Genomic DNA, 26,868 nt, shown 5'->3' on the forward strand with positions numbered 1-26,868 from the left:
ATATTATGCTAAGTGAAGTAAGTCAGATGGAGAAAGACAAATACTGTATGATTTCACTCATAGATGGAACATAAAACACTAATAAACAAACAAAAACAAAATAAATTTACTGAACAAACAAAAAAAAACCCAAACACATGGATACAGAGAATAGAGTAGTAGTTACCAGAGGGAGAAGAGGAGTGGGGGAGTGAAATAGATAAAGGGGATCAACTATATGCTGACAGATGGAAGTTAAATTTTTGGTAGGGAGGAAGCTGTAGGGTATACAGAAGTAGAAACGTAACAATGTACACATGAAACTTACGTAGTGTTATAAATCAATGTTACCTCAATAAAAATAATAAAATCATTAAAATCCATATTTTTACACTGTCCTGATCTTTAGTAAATAAATAACGAAAGACCACAAAGCATTCAATAACTTTCATTTATAAAGAAATTTAAATAGATATTAATTTTATCATTAAATATCTTCAATTTTTATTATCGTGTTTCCCTGTAGAGCTTGTAAAGAAATCTTATGTCCTCATTTTTAAAAGATCCTAATGAATCAGAATTCATTAGGAAATTGTTCCATTGAGAAGTCTGACCAAATATACTGCTTTAGTTGATATTGTAATTGACAAAAACATAAACCTTACCATTTTTCGGTAAAACACAGAAAGATCCTTCAAAACACCGTCACTTAAAACATCAAGAGACCTAAATAATAAGATATAAAATTCTATCTTAACACTCAAGTTTAATACCTATTAAGACTTTCAAATATGCAGAGACATTTTATATTGTTGAGTAAGGAATATTTTTTTAAAGAATTAATATGCCAGCTGCAACAAATTCTTTTTGGAAGTACGTATAGTTATATATTTCACATAAATAGCAAACATGTTAGACAAACATACTGAATAAAACTCAAGTAACTCTTACAAATAGGTGATAGAAAAATATTTTCTATCATAATAGCAAGTATTCAACTTTCATTTTCCACAAATATAATCTTTACTACAGAAGGAGTACTATATTGACAGAACAATGGCCTATCAGGTACCTGAATTCTATCTAGGATTATCACTGCTCCCAATTACCTACATGACCTTGAGCAACTCACTTTCCCTCTCTAGTCCTTAATATCTTCATGTGTAAAATGACATTTGGGGACTTCCCTGGTGGCGCAGTGGTAAAGAATCCGCCTGCCAATGCAGGGGACACAGGTTCGATCCCTGATCTGGGAAGACCCCACATGCCACGGAGCAACTAAGCCTGTGCGCCACAACTACTGAGCCTGCGCTCTAGAGCCTGCGAGCCAAAACTACTGAAGCCCACACAGTCTAGGGCCCACGTGCTGCAACTTCTGAGCCCACACGCCACAACTACTGAAGCCCACAAACCTAGAGCCCATGCTCTGCAATGAGAAGCCCGCACACTGCAACGAGGAGTAGCCCCTGCTCGCTGCAACTAGAGAAAGCCTGCACACAGCAACAAAGACCCAACGCAGCCCAAAATAAAAATAAATTTAAAAATTAAAAAAATAAAACGACATTTGGACTAGTTCAATTGCAGTCAAAGGAGATTTTAAGGAACTCTCAGGTTCCAAAGAGGTACTTTGAGGCATCAGTAAAATTTAAATCAAAGTTTACATTCTAAAATGTACTTCAAACTATTTTTAAAACTAATACAAAGCAACCATATTCAAATCTGTACCATACTGGTTTTCTAACATTTTGAAGACAATTAACTTGTGATGCTACGTCAATTTTGATGCAGCTGTTTTCTTAACATCTCTGTGCATATTTATTTACACTTCTGGCAAACACATATTTGACTAGGAATGGTTACATTTAAACAAATCTTTGCTTTAATGCAAGTTATAATGTCTACTCATGTAAAATGATTCACCACAGCACATGTGCCTCCCTTAACAGTTCAGCTGACAAACTTGTCACAACATAATAATGGAACAATAGTAATGTGACACATCATCCTCCAATATCGTATTTTAGATAGATTTGGCTTGTTTCACACTGTGGTTGATTCTTTTCTGACAAATTAAATGAGTTAATTTGGCAATGCAAGGGGAAAAAATTACTATGATTTGAATGACTAATGTAATGTCAGCAAAAAAAATAAATGTATTCTGAAACCTCTGCCAGGTTCTGACAATGAAATACCAGAGGCATTTTGAAATGACACTGTCTAATATCCCATAATATTAATTTGCATTTGGAAAGCATTTTCCACAAAATAACAAAGCATTAAATAGCCAAAAGAATTTTCTCTAAATTGAACCCTAAATGGCAACTAAGGAATCTGTTAGTGATTCACCTTTTAAAAATGGTAGAAAACTTTTATTTCCAACATGTTTTGGAATTAGTTTCATTAAGCATCATCCTGACTTTGAAAGGTGAGTTATCAAAAAACTGTTACCATTTATAATTAATTATATGGATCAAAGTTTTCTTGATTATTTGCCAAAAAAAGTTTCACGGGTTTTCTCATCCTCATTTGAGGATATAAACAGAATCTACTTCGTAAGGATTTCATGAAAATTAAGTGAATCTGTACAACACTTTTAGAATGCCACCTGGCACATACCATTAATTATCATTATTACTATGTAACTATTATTGTAGTACTATTTTTAGTTATAACTATTAATTACTATTATTATGGCAGTGTTAGCTATTATTACAGTTAAAACAAAATACAGCATTACACTAGACATCGACTTTAAAAATGCAACTGACACCAAGAAATCTAATCTGAAATTCCCGTGCTGATCAAACCAGGGCAATCAAAAACAAACAAATAGGGCTTCCCTGGTGGCGCAATAAATGTTACAGATTTATTTTTTAGCATAAAGTCACAATTTTACTATAAAGTCAGTGGTTGAGAGTCTGCCTGCCGATGCAGGGGACACGGGTTCGTGCCCCGGTCCGGGAAGATCCCACATGCCGCGAAGCGGCTAGGCCCGTGAGCCACGGCTGCTGAGCCTGCGCGTCTGGAGCCGGTGCTCCGCAACAGGAGAGGCCACAACAGTGAGAGGCCCGCATACCACAAAAAAAAAAAAAAAAAAAATTCCACAGCTAAAATAGTTGAAAACAATGGGATTAAATTTCCCAAGATTCCTCTAATTCTAAAATGTCTATGACTCCTAAATCATTAGCATTTATCAAATTCTTTACATCCAGGTAAACATCAATATAGCATGAAATATTAGCTTATAAAACAGGATACATATACTTAGCTGATTTTTTTCACGTAAAGTGTGTCATTTTTCGTAAGAAAAATTTCATTACCATGAAAGCTTCAACACACAAATCAGCTTGCCATAAACTAGACCAACTAAATTTTTTCAGGCCATCTGCTGCAGCCTAAGTTTGACCAAAGAATCAATATGTAGTATAGGAAATATCTTAAAAGAGAATAAATACAAAAACAGAAATCAACCAATAACAAACTGTTTGCATGATATGTGAAGTAATTAAGTGCTGGCTTAATTAGTATTACAGATACTTTCTAAAAGCCAAGGTAAAAACTACATAGTTACAAATTAGCCTAAACAAGCAAAGAGATATGAAAACATATACAAATATACTTGTGATAATATTGTCCCACAACCTTCCAACCAGCATGTAAGCACCACTGAGGGCAAGGATATTGTCTTTATTTGTTCCCGGTAGTATCTTAGCAATGGCTGGCATATATTAAGCATCCAAATACTGATGGAATGATTAAATCCCCTTACATTTTCACTTTTTCTACAAAGCTGGGATTTATCGTTATTCACTTTTAAATTACTAATATATTTGTTATTATATATAAATAAGTGCTTTTGCAACAGTCTGTATATATTCTAACCTACCTTGCTTCAAGTAAAGCTGCCATATTCAGTCCTATAAATTGTAAACAAGATAGTTTCAACTGTTCAGCATTATACATTGCTGCGAATTCCAGTAGCATAGCAGCATTCTTAAGGGTAACTACAAAGGAAAAGATATGCGAAATGAGATGAAAGGCATGTTACTACAGCAAATGAAATATACTTATTTCTCAAGTTGTCAGGTTTGAACATTTAGAAGAAGGAAAATTGAAAGTAGTGTCTTGCCAAAAATAAGTTATACTAGGGCAAATATACAACTCATTTTCCATCCCAATATGCCAAAGTAATTTTAAATGACTTGTTCAGAGGAACTATAAGCACACGTAAAATTTTAAGCAAAAGAAAATACAGAAGGTGCATTATAGTGTCATCTAAAAAGCAAACATGTAAGAATTGACAATCTTCTACCTAACCTTTTCAGAATATTTTTAACTTTCACTGATAAACAACATTCCTTTTCATTTATATAGCACAGAATAGTCATTCTCCTATAAAACTAACAAAGTATACTTAGGAGTAGGAGAAATTGATGAAATCATTCTACAAAATATATTTATGTTGAGTCGTCTATCAGACTTTACGTGGGTATATTTACATGTATAAACACATACAAATACTATATATTTAGAAAATAAGTACATTTAAATCTTACCATATTATAGTTCATGCCAGTGCAGAATCTGGCATACTGTACACAACATGCTAGATTTTGTTACAATCCTTGTTAACTTTATATATGAAGTGTGTTTTGCTAGAGACTGTCCCAGAATATTCTATTTACCTAGCATGTAACTTTGGCTTCCCAAACCCCTCCATTCTTTTTCTTACTTACTCTGAGTCCCAGCCAACAGAGAAACACAACTATTTTCTACACCTGGCTTCCTCCACTTCTTTGTTCTTTCTCCCTTATAACTCAGTCAAAAGTTATATGCAGACAATATGCAGACAATAATGATCGCTGCCTCACTCTTGACTAACCTAATGTTTCAACTAATGATGAACCCAAATTCTCCCATTTCACAGAAATAAAACTGGATCATACAAAAACTTTAGAGTTGTTCAAGGAGAAGATAATCCACAGAGCTCAAGAAAAGTGAGTAAATAAGACTCTAGAGCTAAGACAAACTATTAGAAGTACAAATTAGAAAAATTTGACAGGAAATCCCTTCACACTTCCTGAAGAGGCAAAGAAAAAGAACAAAGATAAGATTAGAAAGCCAAGAAACTTTTATATCAGGGTGAGGAAATTTAACCTTTATCCCAGAGTAAGCAATTAAAAATATATGAACGAGGGAAGACATTAACTCCTTCCTACAGAAAGATTAAAGAAGAAGTTAGAAAAGAGAAACAGGACTTAAAAGACTACTATGACACTACACAGAAGGGATGGATAACAGTGATCTCAACTAGTATAGTGACAGTGAGAATAAAAAGGTAGTGGAGGGCTTCCCTGGTGGCGCAGTGGTTGAGAGTCCGCCTGCCGATGCAGGGGACACGGGTTCATGCCCCAGTCTGGGAAGATCCCACATGCTGTGGAGCAGTGGGGCCCGTGAGCCATGGCCGCTGAGCATGCATGTCCGGAGCCTGTGCTCCGCAACGGGAGAGGCCACAACCGTGAGAGGCCCACATACCGCAAAAAAAAAAAAAAAAGAAAAGTAGGGGAAATGTGATCAACACAGTTAAGATTAATCAATTTTGACAGCTGCAATTTGGGTATAAAAACAAAATAACAAAAACTAACTTTGGGTTCCAAAGTTGAGTGTTAGGATGACAGCCATGCAATTAACAGAAATAATGAACAGAAAGAGAAAAATAAGAGTTTGAGAGAAAAGAAGTTTTTGATAAATATATTAATGGGATGGTTACATAAAAATTCCAGCAAATAGCAGGGTAGCTAAGTGTAGACTTACAGACCAGGGCAAGGGTAAAAAATTTCTGCTTTCAAACTCTCATCTTTCAGATTCCAAAATAAGTTTCATGCCATCCTTATTATTCAAGCTTTTATGGCATTTCCAAAAAATTAACGTATTTCAATTCTAAGATGTTCATGTTTTCACATATTAACATCTCTAAAATAAGGATGTGTTTAATAGTTTAAATGTTTAAATGTCTTGAATTTTTAATAGTTTAAATAGTTTAAATATTTAAATAGTTTAAATGTCTTGAATTTTTAATGATACAAAAACATGTATTTTATCATAAACTACATCAGAAAGTCAATAAAATACAGTAAATCCTGGATCAACCTGAAAACACACTAAGATTCCAATTCAAAAACTCACGTTTTTCACTTAATGCCACTTCACAAATCTCTTTCAATCGAGATATGAGAAGCTGATCAGCCACCACAAGAACACTACAAACAAAATCCAAATTTTGAGATTCTAAAAAAAAAGAAAAGAAAAAGAAGCGTCACTCTTTATTATTATTTTGTAAACATTATACCTAAGGGGAAAAAGTTCAAGTAATTAAGACACTACAAACAAGAGAATTATGATGATTATTTTCTAAATGTTGAAATGGTAAGTATGATAAACAGTAGTAACATCAAAATATTTCTGTCTTTTCAGTAGAAAGCTGTAAAATAAAACACACCCAAAATGCCCTGGTTCACACTAGGACCATAAAATGGGCAACTTGAGTAGATCTTTTTTAGTCTAAAGAACCACTAGAATGCCTGACTTGTTTAAAATCTCCCATTGCTGTTGGACAAACATTTCTCAAACTAATAGAGGGGAAAGTCAAATCTCATCCTTAAAGGTAATATACAGGTATATGTTAAATAGATACACATATGTTAAAACATATATATACATACAGGGGGTAGAGGGGGCAGGGAAGGACGAAGGGAGAGGTGAATAATGCTCTTAGGCTTCCTTATTTAAAACAAAATTGGTCACCTAAGAGTACTTTTAAAAAAAATTATAGAAGTTCCTTAATTTAACATAAACTTGATCCAGTGTACTATTAATGACCTTAAGCAACGCTAGAATCACTGCCAGAATAGTAGTATAAATAGGAAAAAAAAAAAAAAAACAATCCCACCACCATAGGAAGAAAAAAAATGTTTAAAAAGAAAAAAATGAGGGACTTTCCTGGTGGTCCAGTGGGTAAGACGCTGTGCTCCCAATGCAGGGGGCCCAGGTTCAATCCCCAGTGGGGGAACTAGATCCCACATACGTGCCACAACTAAGAGTTCACACGCCACAACTAAAAGTCCACACACCGCAACTGAGAAGTCTGCATGCCGCAACTAAGAAGTCCACATGCCAACAACTAAAAGATCCTGCGTGCTGCAGCTAAGACCTGGCACAGCCAAAAATAAATAAATAAAAAGCAAAAAGCCCTCAAAATAGAGATGAAATATATGCATTTAAAAAAAAAAGAAAAAATGAAAGTAGAAAAAACATTCTAAAAGATGAGGGAGAGGTAAAGTCATTGCAAATGGCAGACTAAGAACTACTTCAAAAATTCTTCTCCACAAAAGCAATGAGAATATTACAAAAAATTATCAAAAATCAACTCTTTTAGAGTTCTAGAAATTAGCCAAAGGCTTGCAATAATCTAGGGAGCACTGACTCAAAGAACTTTGTGGAATCTTAAGAACAGTAAGCTTTGGGACACTAGCTGCTCCTGCTTAGATCCTCCTCTCCTCTCCTCGCCTCTCCTCCTCGCCTCTCCTCCTCAGTAGTCTTGAAAACCATCAATCCTGCAATCACAGGCAGGTACGAGAAGCTACATCCACTGGAGGAGACAGAACAGTTGTGGAGCAACATTATCAAGAGACTGTCATTATTTGACCTGTCTGGCAGTTTCCTGGAAACCCAGCTAGCAGGGGTTTATTTGACCTTAAAGCTTGCCCAGTGTGAACAGCCTCAGAAGAGGGCATTTATTCAAAACAATTAGCAACTATTTAACACTGAAGCTGCCCAAGACAATAAATAAGGGATAGCGCAAACAAGAAGCAGGTTAAAAAAACTTAAAAAGAAGAGCTAGGGAAAGAGATATTGTTGTGACTGAATGTTTATGTCCCCTGAAAATTCATATGTTGAAGGTATAATTTCCAGTGTGGTTTTATCTGGAGACAGGGCCTCTAAGGAACTAATTAAGGTTAAATGCAGTCATAAGGTAGGGCCCTGATCTGACAGGATTAGTGTCTTTCTAAGAAGAGACATCACAGATCCATCATCTCCCCCCACTAATCCCCTTCGCGCACCCGTGCGCGTGTGTGTACTCTCTCACTCTCTCTTTCTCCACTCACACTCACACTCACACACAAGCACTGAGGAAAGGTCAAGTAAGGACATAACAAGAAGGCAGCCATGTACAAGCCAGGAAGAGAATCCTCACCAGAAACCAACCCTGCTGGACCCTGACCTGAGACGTTAGCCTCCAGAACTGTGAATAACAAATTTCAGTCTCTGTTATTCTGTTATGGCAGTATGAGCTGTGTCCATAAGGGGTTTTGAAAAGTTTTAACATATTCCTATGAACCTAGAAGGTCATACATCTGTGGAGGGCTGTGCACATGCCCAGAAAAAATTTAAGAAGGTCCAAAACTCTTACTTCTGGATGACCTTGAGACCACAAAGGCAGGAAATGAATCTAAGGCACAGTTGTAAACTGCCCAGCTAAGAACTGAAGCCAGGCCGCCATACACACAAAGAGCCCCTAGGCACAGGCTGGGAGATTTACTGGCTTAGGCAATTAAGGAAAATTCTGTCTAATTAGTAGCTGACCACTAAGCTGACCAAGCAGAGACCTCAGTGGTCATAGATGACGAAGAATACCAATTTTACAGAATTAGTTCCAATAAGTCACTAAACAAACAGCAAACACAACAATCCCTGGGGAAGGAGGAAAATCTGATTTCAAGAGTTGCTACATGATATTATTTAGATATGTCCAGTTCTCAACAAAAAATTAGAAAAACTGAAAAGAGGGATGTAAATATATGGTCTATATACAGAAAAAAAGTGGCCAAGAGACTCTGTCCCTGAGAATGCTAAGGTGCTGAGCCATTACATATTACAGACTTTAAATCAATTATTTTGAATATGTTCAAAGAACTAAAAAAATCATGCTTAAAAATCTAAAAGAAAGTATAAGAATAGTATCTCATGAAATTAAGACTATCAATGAGGACAGAAACTGTACATCAATTGAGATTATCCAATCAGAGGAACAGAAAGAAAAACAAGAATGAATAAAAAATATACTGAGTATAAGAGACCTATGGAACACTATCCAGCCTAGATAGATATTTATGGGAGTCCCAGAAGGAAAAAAGAACAGACATAAAGAATATCTGAAGAAATAATGCAGAGGGGGAGAAAAGTAAAAGTGAAGAGGATTTGTATGGAATCAAAGTTCAGCTGTGAATAAAAACCAAGATAGGGAGCAACCCCAGTACCCATCAATAGACAAATGGATAAAGATGTGGGGGGTGTGTGTGTGTGTATATCTCACATACAGTGGAATATTACTCAGCCACAAAAAATGAATGAAATTCTGCCATGTGCATCAATGGACCTAGAGAGTATTGTGCTTAATGAAATAAGTCAGAGAGAGATAAATACTTCATGTTATTATATGTGGAATCCTGGAATCTAAAAAAAAAATAACACAGATGTATATAACAAAAACAGATGCACAGATATAGAGAACAAAAGCAGTTGTTACCAGTGGGGAGAGGGGAGGGGGAGGGGGCAAGATAGGTTTATGGGATTAAGAGTTAGAAACTACTATGTATAAAATAAATAAGCAACAAGGATATATGTAGTGTACAGCACACAGAAATACCGACATTATTTTGTAACAACTTTAAGTGGAGTATAATCAATAAAAATATTCAGCCACTATGCTATACACCTGAAACTAATATTGTAAATCAACCAAACATCAATTTAAAAAAAAAGAAAAAGAAAAAAAGTTGTGGTTAGTTTAAAACAGACTGTTGTAATTATAAAATATTATTACATGTAAGCCTCATGGTAACCAGAAAGCAAAAACCTACAGTAGAAACACAAACCTACAGTAGAAAACCTACAGTAGAAACACAAGCATACCGCTACCAAAAAATCATTAAATTACAAAGGAAGACAGCACACACAAGAGGAAGAAGGGAACAAAGAAACTGCAAAACAGTCAGAAGACAACTGACAAAATTCCAGAAGTACATCCTTACCTACCAATAATTACTTTAAATGTAAATGGATTAAATTCTCCAGTCAAAAGCAAAGTAGTTGAATAGATTAAAAAACAAGGTACAACTATATGCTGCCTACAAAAAAATTACTTTACCTTTAAGGACACACATAGGCTGAAAGTGACAGGATGAAAACATATACTCAATGCAAATGGTAATGGGGGGGATAGGCATACTTGTATCACACAAAATAGGCTTTAAGTCAAAAACAGTCACATGAGACAAAGAGGTCAGTATATAATGACAAAGGGGTCAATACATCAATAAGATATAACAATTGTTACAGGCATACAGTTGAAGCACCTAAATATACAAAGGAAACAGTAAAAGAGCTGAAGGCAGAAATAGACATCAGTAAAACAATAGAGGACTTCAATACTCCATATTCAATAGGAATAGATAATCCACACAGAAAATCAATAAGGAAATAGCAGACCTGCCCAACAATATACGCCAAATGGCCCTAACAGACATATAGAGAACATTCCATCCAACAACAGCAAAATACACATTCTTCTCAAGCGTACGCAAAACATTCTACAAAACAGACGATATGTGAGGCCACAGAACAAGTCTAACAATTTAAGAAGACTGAAATCACACCAAGTATCTTCTCTACCAACCACAATGGTATAAAATCAGAAAAACAGGAGGAAAACTGGAAAATTCACAAATATGTAGAAATTAAACAATACAGTCCTGAACAACCAATATGTCAAAGAAGAAATCAAAGAGAAAGCAAAAAAATATCTTGAGACAAAGGAAAATGGGAAACACAACGTATCAAAACTTATAGGATTAAACAAAAGAAGTTCTAAGAAACACGTTTATACTGATAAATGCCTTAAAAAGAAAGATTGCAAAAGAACAACCTTAAGGTTTTTACACAACAAAGAACTATAAAAAGAAAAACAGAGCCCAAAGTTAGGAGAAGAAAAGAAATAATATAGATAGAGCAGGAATCAATGAACCAGACACTACTAAAACAATAGAAAGGACCAATTAAACTAAGAGTTGGTTATTTGAAAAGATAAACAAAATTAACACACCCTTAAGTAGACTAAGAAAAAAGAAGACTCAAATAAATAATTGTAAACGAAAGAGGAAACATTACCAGTGATATCGCAGAAATACAAACGATCATAAGATACTACTATGAACTATATGCTAATGAACTGGATAATCTAGAAGAAATGGGTCAGTTCCTAGAAACATACCAAAACTGAATCATGAAGAGATAGAAAATGTGAACAGACCAATAACACAGTAAGGAGATTGAATCAATAATTAGAAGTCTCCAAAATAAGTAAAGCCCAAAACTAGAAAGCTTCACAGGTGAATTCTACCAAATATTTAAAGAAACATTCACGTCAATCCTTGTTAAACTCATACCAAAAATTGAATAGGAGGGAAAACTTCCAAACTCATTTTATGAGGCCAGCATTATCCTGATACCAAAGGCAGACAAGTTCACTACAATAAAAATTACAGAATATCCCTGATTAACATACATATAAATATCCTCAATAAAATACCAGTAAACCAAATTAAACAACATATTAAAAGGATCATACACCATGATCGAGTGGGATTTACACCTGTGATGCAAGGATAGTTCAACATGTGCAAATCAATAAACACGATACACGACGTTAACAGAACATAGGCTAAAAATCATACGATCATCTCAATAGCTGCAAAAAACGAATATGACAAAATTCAACATGCATTCATAATAAAAACTCTTAAGAAATTAGGTATATAAGGAATGTACCTCAACACAATAAAGGCCATATATGACAAGCCTAAAGCTAACATCATATTCAACAGTAAAAACCTGAAAGCTTTCACCTAAGATCAGGAACAAGACAAGGATGCACACCCTCGCCATGTTTATTCAACACAGTACTGGAAGTCCTAGCCACAGCAATGAGACAAGAAACAGAAGGAATCCAAATTGAATAAGAAGAAGTAAACTGCCATTGTTTGCAGATGACATGACAGTATACATAGAAAACCCTGAAGATGCCACCAAAATACTCTTAAAAATAAAGAAAGAATAAAGTTGCAGGGTACAAAATCAATACACAAAAACCTGTTGCATTTCTATGTGCTAACAATGAGCTAACAGAAAGAGAAATTAAGGAAACAATGCCATGCACAATCGCATCACAAAGAATAAAAGACTCAGGAATAAACTGAACCAAGGAGGTGAAAGATCTGCACACCAAAAGCTATGAAACACTGAGACAAGAAATTAAAGAAGGTACAAATAAATGGAAAGATATCCCATGTTCATGGACTGGAATAATTGATATTGTTAAAATGCCCATTCTACCCAAAGCAATCTACATATTCAATGAAATCCCATAAAAATTCCAATGGCATCTTTCACAGAAGTAGAAAAAGTAATCCTAAAATTCATACGGAACCATAAAGACCGTAAATAGCCAAAGCACTACTGAAAAAGTACAACAAAGCTGGAGGCATCACATTTCCTGATTTCCAAATTCTATTACAAAGCTACAGTAATCAACACTATAACGTACTGCCATTAAAACAGACATGTAGACCAATGAGACATAATACAGAGCCCAGAAATAAACCCTCATATATACAGCCAATTAATCTTTGACAAGGGTGTCAAGAATGTAAAATGGGGAAAGGACAGTCACTTCACTAAAGGGTATTAGAAAAACTTAATATCCACGTGCAAAACAATGAAACTGGACCCACATCTTACACCATAACATAAAAATCAACTCAAAGTGGATTAAAGACTTGAATCTAAGACCTGAAACTATAAAACTCCTAGAAGAAAAAAGGGGAAAAGCTCCCAAACATTGGTCTTGGCAATGATTTTTTAGATGTGACACCAAACCACATGAAACAAAAAGCAAAAATAAACAAGTGGTATTACATGAAACCAAAAGCACAGCAAAGCAGTCAACAAAATAAAAAGGCAACTTTGGAATGGTAGAAAATATTTGCAAACCATAACTGATAAGAGATTAACATCCAGAATATATAAGGAACTCCTAAAAATACAATAGCAAAAAAAAAAAAAAAAAAATTACAGACTTAGAAAACAAACTTATGGTTACCAAAGGGGAAAGGTGTGTGGAGGGATAAATTGGGAGTTTAGGATTAACATATACACACTACTATGTTTAACATAGATAACAAACAAGGACCTACATATAGCACAGGGAACTCTGCTCAATATTCTGTAATAACCTAAATGGGAAAAGAATTTGAAAAAGAATAGATACATGTATATGTATAACTGATTCACTTTGCTGTACACCTGAAACTATAGTCCAATACAAAACAAAAATTTTTTAAAAACATAAAAAAAATTTTTTTAATGGGCAAAAGACCTTAATAGACATTTGTCCAAATAAAACATACAAATGGCCAACAGGTAAATGAGAAGGTGCTCAATGTCATTATTTATCAAGGAAATGAAAATCAAAACCACAGTGAGATGTCACCTTATACCTGTTAGGAAGGCTATTATCAAAAAAAACCAAGATAACAGGTGTTGATGAAGATGGGGAGAAAAGGGAACCCTTGTGCAGTGTTGGTGGGAGTGTAAATTGGTGTAGCCACTATGGAGAACAGTATGCAGGCTCCTCAAAAAATTAAAAATAGGACTACCATATGATACAGCAATCCCACTTCTGAGTATTTAGCCAAAGGAACTGAAATCAGGATTTTGAAGATATACATGCATTTCCAAGTTCACTGCAGCATTATTCACAATAGTTAAAATATAGAAACAGCCTAAATGTCCATCGACAAATGGATAAAGAAAATGTGGTATCGACATACACAGAACACAAAAGCATACCACTCTATGACTAAAGACACCTGGTAAATAAAACATGGGTGTGTTGCCTGACAAAGTATACAAATGAACTGTCTTTATAAATTTCGGTTCAATTATTAGTCTATTTATTTTACTTCAGGTATGTTCACACAGGGGAAAAACAGGCAAGAAAGAACTTTTGTAGACTATCAAAACTCTACTCCCTGCTGTCAAGTCCTCATCTTAATCATATAAGTAGCTGGGTATGGAAATGTTAAATCTAATCTCAACCAATATTAATAAGTCTTATATATTCACATAGGTAATGAAAATTTTCTTTTCCATTCCTTTACTATTAGTAATCATCCCTATTTGCTTATTTTAAATTTAAGCCTCTGTTGATGGCTTATTTCAATTAGAGTAGAAATTAAGATTCACGTGACTTTATCATTTTTAACTATATCTTAAATATCTGAAATGTCTTAACTCTTATTAATACCTTTTATCACCACAGCTTCATCAGTATAGAGGTAGTCCAAAATAACTTTCAGTATGTCAGAATGTATTGGCATTTCCAGAGCTGCACAACTGGAAGCCTAAATAAAATAAAATAAAATAATTAAGCTACAAAATACTACTACAATCTGACTGAGGTTACTGGTATGAAAAACTTTTAACAGGAATCACATCAAATGCAAAACAACATAACATTTATAAAACGCAAAGCTAAAATGAGATACATTTAATTTTTAAATGCCTTGTAACATGAAAAAGAATCAAGAAAAATTGAGAAAAAAAGAAACAAACTGGTATTCCAAATGCAAGTCCAAATAATAGTGGAGAATTTAACTTAAGTAACTTTTTTGCAACAATTTTCATTTTGGAATGTTGCTATTTTCCAGCAGACTTATGCATAAATAAAGTCGAATACAAAGCAAAAACTGAGTTAAAATATTTTTTACTTTCTTTAGCATATAATTTCCCAAAAGTATAACTACCAGTCTATGTGTTCTATTTAAATCTTACCTCAATCCATGAGCTACTCAGCATACTATGAAAATATTCTGAAAGAAAAACAATTGAGTAAGAATAGTGAAACAATACCAAAACAAATAAATTAGCAACTAACAAAAGTGTACCTACCAAGTCTAGCACAAAGAACGCATTTATGACAAGGAAATTCCTTTCCATCCACTGATTTCATGGTCACATCACATAAATAAGAACTGGAAAAAAAAAAAAAAGTTTAATTGAAGAGCAATTTCTTTACATATTCAGCAAATAAGAAAATCCATTATAGGATTTAACATTTGATTTTCTCCTAATTAAAGGTGGCAGAGAATATACAACTTGAGGGTATACATATAAAGTACTTCATCTCCTTCCACTTTAGGGAAGATAATAAGGCCTTACAATAAAGATAATATTTGTAAAGGGAACTGAATACAGATAAATATTCAAAGAAGTCTTGCTTTTTATTTTCCTTTTTCAATACAGGCCCGGTGTAATAAGTAACATCATAGTCAAAGGACTTTAATTCACTTATTTGTACAACCTATTCTGTGCTAAGCACAGTCTAGATACCGCCACAGTTTTTTTTTCTCCAAGACTTTTCACCTACCAAGTACACATACCTAAAAACAAAAACTTTTAATAATAAACATATTTAGAATAGCATATCTATTACGGAAAAAGATTATACTAAAGGAAATAATCTTCATAATGCTGACGAGTCATAATTATACTGGTTTTTGGGTTAACATCATTACCTACTTATAAAAAACTACAAAATTCAGGCCAAAAAATTTTTTTAATTCCTTTCTTTATTAGAAAGTAATCAGAAAAAAATGAACTGTATCAGTGTCTTATTGAGCAGTTAATACTTTCATCCATTTGCCTCAACAGCTCTCTAACATTTCCAGAAATAAAGAAGACTAATAAAGGTAAGAGGGTATTCACATACACATTTTGCTTCACATATGAGTAAAAAGAGCTCTATTTCCACACTTAGGTCTCAAAATCTAGGGATGAAAAGTTTATCTTCATTTCCTAACTTACCATTTTCTCTGACTTAGCTTTGGTTTATTACCAGTTTTCTTGGCAATGACATTAATTTCTTCATTCTCAAATCGGACTCCATCTAACCTATCAAGGATAAAAATTAACAACTGGTGAATATATTCCCCTACCAAAACGAACAACAAAAATCCAACAAATTGGCCCACACCTGAACATAATTATATAATCTGTATCACCTGGAAGAGTGATACTCAATTAGTTGAGTGATACTCAATTAGTTGAGTGATACTCAACTAACCCCCATTCTGTGATAAAGAAATATCATACTTAATATTAAAAATATATTAAACATCAGTATGCATAAAGCCCTTCACTGTTTGCAATTAGAAAACATGATATACTACCCTCCCTTGCTCCTGCCCCACAACTAAGGTTATACTGCCACCGGCAATATAAATACCTTAAAAACAGAGAATTCCAAAAAATCTGGTATATAATATAAGACGACAAATACTGTATTAGGCACTTCATACATGCTATATGACCAAACTACACCAACAATATTAGGTCAATATTATCCGTCCCCTTTTATATACTGAGAAACTGAGGTTCAAGGAAATAAGAAACTTGCCCTACCTAGTCACAGTAGAGCTAAGAGGCATGTATAGTTCCTTATAACTCCAAAGACAGTACTCTTTCCAGAATACCACTCTGTCTGCCACTCCAGATCCCTGTTATACAAACACCATTGAGAGTTCAAACCGACTAACAGCCTTCCTATCCTTTAATGTTTTAATCCAGGGAATCCCAGAGATAGCTTTCACAGAAAATGGAGAAAGGGGTCCATGAAAAGAAAGATACAAATCCAAAAACTAAAGGGGAGGTGGAGAGAAAAGGAGATGGAGACGGAGACTGAGGGAAAGAGAAATAAGAGAAGGAAGATGAGGAGGGAATGGGGGGAAGGGAGGGGAGGAGGAGAAGCAGGTCCAAGAACAGAAGCAAGAGCAGTAGCAGCAGTAAATCAAAGCAAAAAAAACAAAAAAAAAAAAAACAAAAAAAACAACAAAGAATTTATAAAAGGAGGACATATGAGGTACATGAACAGATATTAAGGAGGAGTCATACCTACTACTCAAACTATTGAAACCAAGTTTCTTTGCAACATTTTGCAACATTTTTACAGGATCATCTTCTCCAACACTTTTTACTTTTTTGAAAGATTTGTTTTTGCTTTTCTGCTTTTCACTAATTGTATGAGCTTGATTACTTTTGTAAACTTCAAATGCTGACTTCTGATTATCTTCATGGGAATTCATTTTATTCAAATGACAATTCGGAGTGCTCTGATATTCTTCTGGTTTTTTGTTTGAATTTATTCTTGGTTTGAAGCCATGAGTTAAAAAGTCACAAGTATCTGTGTATATAAATTGTAAAAGGTATTCAAACAAGTCAGGATGAACCTTCTCTACCACAAAGAGATGGCACCCTGCAGAATCTTCATCTTTCCGGTAAACATCTATAAAGTCTAAAGTAGTACCGTCTGAAAGAAACAATTTCTGGAAAAAGTCAGAACGCACTGCCAAAATATATTTATGTGCAGGGAAGATTCTATTGCCAACTTGAAATGTCACATCATGGATGTTGTCCATTTCATCCGTTTCCCTCAACAGTTTGCCAAACTCTTCGAAAAAGGATGATGAGGACACAGATGGAATTTCATAAAGGCTAGAAATGAAACAAAAATTATTTTTACTTTCCAGAAAATGAAAAAAAGAAAGCATCCCTAGCCAACTCTCCTTTTAAAGTGTAATTTTTTATTTATTAAACTTAGAAAATTTTAAATTTAGCACTTCCAATAACATAAGAATATTGCTCACAGTCTTTGATACTGTATCACCCTTTAAGTATTTTCTATTCCTTTACGTATTTTTTCCCCTAAACTAAAATGACAAGAATTAAGTGTTCCTTTGAAAGCATTGTTTTCTTTCTACAAGGAAACACTAGAATATAAATTTGAACGACTGTTTCACAGAAATTTTTTAAATGATTAAAAGTATCACTAAAAACATTCAAAAAGAGTACAGTTTTCAACTTTTTCCTCTTTTATATCCTTTTATTTCACAAGTGGAGAAAACATATACAGAAACGAGTAAATACTTCAGGTCCCAGATCCCAGAATAGGTTAGAAACTTAAGGAAGTAAAGATAAATACACACACAGACATACATCAGTCCACAACCCTAGTTCTTTAGTACTGTAAACATGCAATCATACCTTCCCAATCTACATTTTGCCCTTCTAGGTAGGGTGACCAACCCCCCTGGTCAGCCTGGGACTGAGGGTGTTTCCCAGGAGAACAGACTTTCAGTGCTAAATATGGGACTGACCTGGGCAAAGCAAGAGGAATGTTAACCCTGTCTCTAGGACTTTTTCCCTCTTCAATAAGACCCTTGATATTTATCTTAACCTGTCATCTCTGTACTAATGTGACAGAAGATTTGCACTGAGATTCACAATGCCCTCCAGATGACTCTATACTACCTCTTCCTTTGTCATTTCTCATTGTATTCAAGGGTCAGAAATTTTTATGAACTACATAACAAATATTTATAATCTGTTTCTCAGAATCTGAGAACCTACAGTACATCACAAAGTACTAAAGATATGAATAAATTTTGTGTGTATATGTACATATTATCTTCAATATTTTCAATAAATATCAGTTTACAAACTAAAAGGAACATTCAACATTTCCAACGTAACAAATTCCACCCCTGAGTTAACCTGGTAACACGACTGTATCAATATGTCTGAAGTCTCTACAAGACTTGACAACAGCTCTTCGATTAAATTTGTTCCAAGAGCTATTGAAAACAGAAAGCCCAGTGATTGTTCCTTCTAAAAAAGAAAGTTAGTACATACAAGAGTACCTACCTTGTTTTAGGATCTGATTGCAAGATTGCAAAGTTGCATCCACTTGGATCTGTGCTGACACTAACAGCTCTATGGGCAAAAGTAAGTTTCTCAAGTCGAATTCTTTCATATGCACTATTTATATCAGAGACACAAGACACATCTGGTGAGGAATTATGAAGGTTTGATAAAATCTCTGCTAAAAAGAAAAAAATAAACTTCCATTAATCAAGGCTCTGTTGAAACTTAAAATGATTTAGGAGTAAATAATAGAAAAACAATTAGGAGAATATGGAAGTATCTTTTGTCTGTGTTAAGTCCTTCTGAAGAACTACATCTTCTCTCTCTTCAACATAATTTACACCCTATATATTGGTTGGCTTATATAAAGGAAATTTTGGGGGGTCAATTCTCAATTATTCATGATATTATCCTCCACATTGCAACTAAAGCTATCTAAAAGGCAAATACAATGTTATACTACCTTTTAAAATTCCTTAGCTTCCATTAAAAATTTTATTTGCTCCCTCCCTTCTTCTCCCCCTTCCTTCCATTTATTCAGCAAATATCTGAGTGACCACACTGTGCTACTGTGATAAAGTGCTTTTCAGTGTATCCCTAGTAATACAGTAGTGAACCTATAAGATAGGCATGTCCCTACCATCTTGAAGTACACAATGTAGCAGAGAAGGCAGACATTAAACAAATGATTTTTTCATTAAAAGTCAGATCAAGCCTATTTAAAAAAAATATGAAATGTGCATGCAAAGAAATGATTCTGACTGTAGTATGAAAAATGTTTAAAGTAAACAAAAATAAAGAAAGAGAGATCATTTAGGAAACTAAGAGTCCAGAAAAAGAATGAACACTATAGACTGAAGTTGTAGCAATGAAACTAGAGAACGTGAAGATTTCAAAAATATTTAAAATGGAAGTGACAAAACTTGGTGACCAATGGGATGTAGAGGGTGAGTGAACATGGGGTGTGAAAGATACCCATTTACTTAGAAACACTGAAAAGCAGATGCATGAGCATGAGATCAGAATTCAGTTTTAGACCACTAAATATGACTAAGACACAATTCTGAGGACTTCCAACACTTACAAGTCAAATGTGCATTCTAGTTACTCTCTCAAAAATTCACTCTTTTTCAGCCTCACAGGGCTTTCCTAATCTTCCCCTGACACTCAGTTACTCTAATTTCTATGCTCTCAAAAAACTTATTATGTGCACATTAGTATTTGTCTCCATGAACTGCAAATATTTATATACATGTCTATTGCCCCTACAAACTCGTAAGTGTCTGAGAACAGGGGCCTGTCATATATTTTTGTATTATTAAAACCTAGCCCTATATCCGGCACATAGTAAATATATCTTAAATGTTTACAGACTTGTGTAATCTATAAAGAAATAAAATATGACAACTCAATAAACTATCCAAAAATCATTCCTTTGTAGCTTTATAGTTTTGAAGAATATGTTTATAACTTCCTGAGTAATTATAAATGTTCTTTATATATCTTTTAGCATATAATAATTTGATTTATTTATTCAACAGATGACTTAATGAGGGACTATTATGTGTCAGGAAATATGCTGAATGCTAAGTAATATAGAGGAACCTTTGATTCCTCTATAAGGATATACAGACCTTATATCATGGTCCTTGCCATCTTATAATCTGATAGGAGACCAGCATTAAAAAAATTAATCACAAAGATAAATACATAAAAACAACTAAAATAAGTTGCATGATGAAAATACAAAGAGAGTATTAAAAGTAAAACAGGGTTACTAAGTTTAGATTAAGGAATCAGTGAAAACATCTCTGATGAAGTAAAAATTAAGCTGAGATGTGAAAAATTAGGAAAGGCCCTGGGACTAATCATAGCTGGACAAGACTGAATACCTGAAGGTCAGTGTGTCTGAAGAGTGGTAAGTGAGAGGGAGAGAATTCAAGAGGAGTTCAGAGATGCAGACAAGAGTCAGAGCAGGAGCCTTGTAGGCCATGTACAGGAAGTGAGGAAACCATCAGAGTTTTTAAACACAGGAATATTAGGATCAGAGCTTAGAAGCTCACTCTGGTAAGAGAATAAAAAGAAGCAAGAGTGGAAATAAGAAAACTTATTTTTTGCAGTCAGTCATGTGATGACTTGGGCTAGGGTGGGAGCAATGAGATGTAAAGAGATAAATGAATTCAAATTTTTCTGGAAGGAAAAAAAAAATCAACAGATTACTAGTTACGGATGAAAGAAAAAAGCTGCTAACCTAACTTAAAAACCAATGTTAAATAACCCACAAGTTTGTAAATTTATAATCAGATAATTAAGAATGAACTATATAATGTAATGAATGACTTCTATTTTCAATGGTAGCATTTAATTAAAGCTCTCCTTTACATTCATCAAGGAATGAATAAAACTTATCTCCATTTATTCAGCAACTGTTTAATAAAACCACCTGTACTTTTTAAAATTCTCAATGAACATAAAAACCTTATTCTTCCTGTAATTTTCCTCTAAGTCCTAAGATACTTTATAAAAGTTTAATTTTATATATTCAAACATGTAAAAAAACAAAAACAAAAAAACCCATAGCATAAGCCACTCAATTCTCAGTTTGGGGAGAGAAAAAAAAAGGAGCTTGGAAGATGGTTCAAATCCATCTGGGAAGTTTTTTTTTTTTTAAACTTTATATATCCCTGCCCCGAGAGCCAAGGCTAGAGACTAATGTGCCCCTGTTACTGATGGGAATGTACCATGACCTCAGGGCATACTAAAAGGTTGAAAACTCTGGATTTAAGTGAATTGAATTCCCTTTGTTTACCTGCAAACACACAACCAAAATCAAAAGAAGCGATATAGGGATAAAACCTAATAACACTTGTCAGTTAAACCTAATGATAAATACTTACAAAATTAAACGTTAGCTAAAGGTATGCCATTCACATATATGAACAAACCTTTCTTTTCAGAACTCTTTCTTTTTTCTTCAAACCATTTCCCTCTAAATCCCTCTCCATCTCTTGTGACAAAAAGAATTTCATTTCTACTTAAAGCAATATCAGAAATGAAGACTTGGCGTGGGTAGGCCCATCGACACTGCTTCAGAGAACTGTTGACTGATCTCCAGCAAAATACCTAAGATAAAACCAAATTTCAGTGGAATAGAAAGCAATATAGCATCTGAACAACCAAAAAACGAAATCAAGAGATATTATCTCTAAAAATAAAAGCTCTGATTAGTATTTTCAGTGTTCATTCTTTCAAAGTAAAAGATAAACACTACAAAAGTCAAGATGGTGTGTCTTTCAGAAAATACATCAAGCTAACATGAAGCATTAAAAATGCTTTAAAGACACTCCTCTTATGAAGTAATTTTCACTGTTACTTGTTTGGGGCAAACAGATACAATGGAAAGAAAAACAAAAATCTTAATGCTAAAACTCGGAATATTAGACTTGGTGTAGTATTTACAAGAATGTAAACCACCCTATGAAAATCCAAACTTTACTCTCAAGGGGGAGAAAAAAGAGATGTCTGCATAACTCAGGTAAAACAAAGTCTTAGAGACAAAATAAATCATAGAATTCAATGGCTTCCACGTGGTTCTGCAAACCTTAGTGTTCCTGAGAAATAGCTCAGGTTCTGCAAACCTTAGTGTTCCTGAGAAATAGCTCAGGGATGGAGAGCGATGAGGGCTTCCCAATCCAGCTCTATCCAGAGCAGCAACCCTTTTATCTGCTTCACAGATTGGTATTCCAAGTATGATTTCATTTGAGCAATTAATACTGCTGATCTTTAAAAGCTCAATCCCCTCATAATTAAGAAACCTGAAGCACAGAATGGTATCTGCCAAGGTCACTCAAAAGTTACGTACACAAAAAGTAGACTGTATTGATTAACTGATTCCGTCAGAGCTTGGTTGTCATTTTTACAGCAAAGTAATTAATTTTACAGGAAGTAAATATCCACGTGTATAAACAAGCTAGATCCTTATTAATGTAAATGAAATAAATCCGAAAGTCAAATTTTGTTTGTTTGTTTTTTTTGCAGTACACGGGCCTCTCACTGTTGTGGCCCCTCCCGTTGCGGAACACAGGCTCCGACGCGCAGGCTCAGCGGCCATGGCTCACAGGCCCAGCCGCTCCGCGGCATGTGGGATCTTCCCGGACCGGGGCACGAACCTGTGTCCCCTGCATTGGCAGGCGGACTCTCAACCACTACGCCACCAGGGAAGCCCCCAAAGTCAAGTGTTTACATATTCAACCTTTTAAATGCAATTCCATGCCTCTGCTTCCTGCTTTTAGTACAAATTAGATCTCTAATTCTTAAATATAGTTCCCTCAAATAAAATCATCAACCACAGTAGATTTATGCCTGTAATGTACCAGCAGGTGGAGCTTTATGATTAATTCTTCAATTTCTAAAATGCCAATTTGTATAGCACTTTATAAAACCTCAGAAAACACTTGCATGTTATTATTTTATAAACAAAAAGCAGAAAGCAATCTGTGTTTTTCCAGTCACAGTGTAAAATTTTTTCAGTGTTTCTAATGTATAATACATATTTTTAATTGACAATTTTATCAGAGGAATAAAAATTAGAACTCTATTTACTTAAAGGAAAAGAGGTAAGAGAGTCTTTTTTTTTTTTTTTTTTTTTTTGGCTGCACCACGCAGCATGCGGAATCTTAGTTTCATGACCAGGGATTGAACCCGTGCCCCCTGCACTGGGAGTGTGGAGTCTTAACCCCTGGACCGCCAGGGAAGTCCCAGAGATTCTTTATATAGTGATCTAGAAATACATTACATTTTCTATATGATAGTTATGCTCTCTGCATATATATTATGTGTACATTTGTTTAAAACCAAATTTGAGAGAAAATTTCCAATTATGTATTTTTAATATTGCCAGCTTAGCTTTTTATTTTTTAAGAATAGTTACATATCTCATATGTATGCAATTCAAAACCATTTTTCAGTACTCAGTGTATATATCAAATAAGCTATCAAAACCTCTTACTTCCATTTTAAGCACAATAAATGAAAATTTAAACTACAGTTTAACAAGGCAGTACTATGCAACATCAGTTAAATGTCATCATACTTTCTTTGAAATACCAGCTCCCAACTCTCAATAATTAGTACTGGACATCAAAAACAAGTAGGGAAGGCTTCCCTGGTGGTGCAGTGGTTGAGAGTCCGCCTGCCGATGCAGGGGACACGGGTTCGTGCCCCGGTCCGGGAAGATCCCACATGCTGCAGAGCGGCTAGGCCCGTGAGCCATGGCCGCTAGGCCTGCGCGTCTGGAGCCTGTGCTCTGCAAAGGGAGAGGCCACAAAGGTGAGAGGCCCGCATACCGCAAAAAAAACAAACAAACAAAAAAAAAACAAGTAGGGAAACAAAAGTCAACAGGAATCATCACTATCATAGCAATACAGTTTTACATTATCAGGTCTCCTACAGCTATCAACTGAGAACAAGATTACTATGCTTTTTTATAAATATATACTCACCCTTCCAGCTCCATCCATTGCAAGAATGCAAATTTTTTCACCCCCATTTTCTTTCAAATGTTCAGGATCAACTTTGTATTCCATATGCCCCCCAGATACAAGAACCTTTTTCACATTTAGTTGTCTGGGTGAAAAAAAAAATTCTAGATTAACATGTTCTCTAAAACATACAATCAATTTTAAAGAAATTACTGTTCAAACACTAATTTAGGGTGATTATTGTGAAAGGTGGAGTAAGATGATTTGACCTTTGTTATCCTTAGTTCCTCCTTTTATGAGTTTCCCCTACACAATGACCATTTCTTTCTATGGCAAGTCCTTCCCTCCCCAAAGGTCTCTACCTACCCAGATACACACATTAAATATCTAAAACCTCACTTGCTCATGTACACACATTCTCTCTAGATTAAATAACTGATAAGGCTAAAAGCTCCTAAATATATCTGCATTTTAACAGAAAAAATTTAAACCTCAAATCAAAACAAAAATCCTTAATTTCAAATATGGACAACTTTAGATATACCTACCAAAAAAATCATTAGTATTGCTAATTTAATAACTCATCCACTAGCCAATTCATTATACATTTCATTACATCTACACACGTGATGTGCCTATAGCATTGTGTGAAACCTGCCTGCTATTACTCCAATGATTATCCTCCCTTTCAGATATTTTACCCACGTTTTAAAATGTTTTTCTTTTTTTGTTTGTTTAATGTTTTTCTTCTCAAAATTACTACATTGTAACCAGCTGTAACAGAAGAATTTTCTTAGTGAAAACTTGGATGTAACTTATATTTATGTAATTTAATGTTATCAGGGCAGATTTTATAAATGTAAAGTAAAAACAAAACCTAACATTTCACAAATCATCTCATGCTCAGAAAGAAACCTACACAGTCAGTTCTAAGAAACATGTATGTTCACATTTTCATGTTTTTATAACTGAAATATGACCTACAATTGATAACCTTCCAGTTGTTACACACAAAAGATAAGTTGTATGTATTGATGGTTGACATCTGCTCATGAGCTAACCTCATAGTTGGTATCTGTTCATGAAGTTACCATCTCATTGACATTAGCAAAAGCACATTCTGTTGAATTTCAATTCAAATCCCTGATTACTTTAAAAGTTGGATAGCTACTCTCTAGAATTCCTACACACTCCTGCTTCTACTAACTGAGCTATTGTACCTGCTCAAAGATCTATTTCTCTACTTGTATTTATTACTACAGTTATAATATAATGAAACATCATGTAAACCAATGAAATATTAGTCTGAAAAGAACACTTTCTATAAAAGCTGAATACTTTAAAAAGACACAATAAATATGACAAGCAAAAAACGGCTGTCGGGCTTCCCTGGTGGCGCAGTGGTTGAGAGTCCGCCTGCCGATGCAGGGGACACGGGTTCGTGCCCCGGTCCGGGAAGATCCCACATGCCGTGGAGCGACTGGGCCCGTGAGCCATGGCCACTGAGCCTGCGTGTCCGGAGCCTGTGCTCCGCAACGGGAGAAGCCACAACAGTGAGAGGCCCGCGTACCGCAAGAAAAAAAAACAACAAAAAACAACGGCTGTCAAATCAGATATGGATTAACCAACTATATAAAATACTGAAAATGTATAAAAAATATAGGATTTTGCCTTTAACTTACTTCACACTTGTTTTTAAGCACTTGCTCCTTAAATCATTCAAAATGAAGTAACCGGTAACACATTATAAGTATTATAAGTATGGTTTATGCACAAAAGACAGAGAACTCCAGTTGGTAGACCCATCTAAGTTTTAGAATTCCCTGCTTAAACTGACTTTTTGATTAGACAGCCAACGGCTTGTTTACTGCATGTTACTAAAACAGGTAACAACTGCCTATACAGATACAAAGATAAGAAAATATACCACTTAGGTATAAATACAAGGACTGAGTAGAGGGTCCACAGAATATGATTTTTTTTTAAATAAATAAGTGTATAATATATAAAAGGCTACACGTGAACCAATGATAGTGTCACAAACCAAGAATTATGATTCATCTAGTTCTGTGCACTGAAGCATAAAAAAAGGGAAACTTATAGGTCATATTTAACCATATGTTATCGTAATTCAGAAATACTATTTTACAACCTACAAAGAACTTTTATATATATTTACTGGATGTTGGCCAAAAGACTAAGATTATCAAAGGCAAAAACTCCTGACTTTCCCACCGTTCAATTTTCTCCATTTGACATTTCAGAGAATGCATAAAGCTGATACTCAGATATTTGCTGGAAGAGCTGAATTATTATTAAAGTATGTTTCTTTCACAAAAATACACATACTTAGAAGCCATCTTCTTGCACTGATAGTCTGCAAGTAAGTAAATATCTCCCTTTGTGGTAACACAGACAGTTGCCCCATCACTAGCAGCAACCAAAGACACAGTGATATCCTTATGGTGAAGGGCAGAGACTTGACGAGGGGCAGTTACACACTTTTCTCCATTGGGATCTAGTAAATAACCTA

The 26,868-nt window shown here is 34.6% G+C and overlaps 1 protein-coding gene across 1 annotated transcript in view; it reads right to left on the reverse strand.

The window, feature by feature from the left end:
* The window catches only part of IBTK (inhibitor of Bruton tyrosine kinase), an 88,640-nt gene that overhangs the window by 48,226 nt on the left and 13,546 nt on the right, over positions 1 to 26,868 (reverse strand). The window contains exons 7-18 of the mRNA XM_079939201.1: positions 26,685 to 26,865; positions 24,357 to 24,480; positions 21,801 to 21,978; positions 18,856 to 19,033; positions 17,047 to 17,646; positions 15,961 to 16,047; positions 15,046 to 15,128; positions 14,929 to 14,966; positions 14,402 to 14,498; positions 6,166 to 6,267; positions 3,866 to 3,983; positions 645 to 705 (exon numbers count right to left, since the gene is read on the reverse strand). Of these exons, the coding sequence (XP_079795327.1) occupies positions 645 to 705; positions 3,866 to 3,983; positions 6,166 to 6,267; positions 14,402 to 14,498; positions 14,929 to 14,966; positions 15,046 to 15,128; positions 15,961 to 16,047; positions 17,047 to 17,646; positions 18,856 to 19,033; positions 21,801 to 21,978; positions 24,357 to 24,480; positions 26,685 to 26,865 (1,847 nt within the window). The remainder of the gene's footprint in view (positions 1 to 644; positions 706 to 3,865; positions 3,984 to 6,165; positions 6,268 to 14,401; positions 14,499 to 14,928; positions 14,967 to 15,045; positions 15,129 to 15,960; positions 16,048 to 17,046; positions 17,647 to 18,855; positions 19,034 to 21,800; positions 21,979 to 24,356; positions 24,481 to 26,684; positions 26,866 to 26,868) is intronic.

This window comes from Stenella coeruleoalba (assembly GCF_951394435.1).
Source record: "Stenella coeruleoalba genome assembly, chromosome: 12".
NCBI classification, from domain to species: domain Eukaryota; kingdom Metazoa; phylum Chordata; class Mammalia; order Artiodactyla; family Delphinidae; genus Stenella; species Stenella coeruleoalba.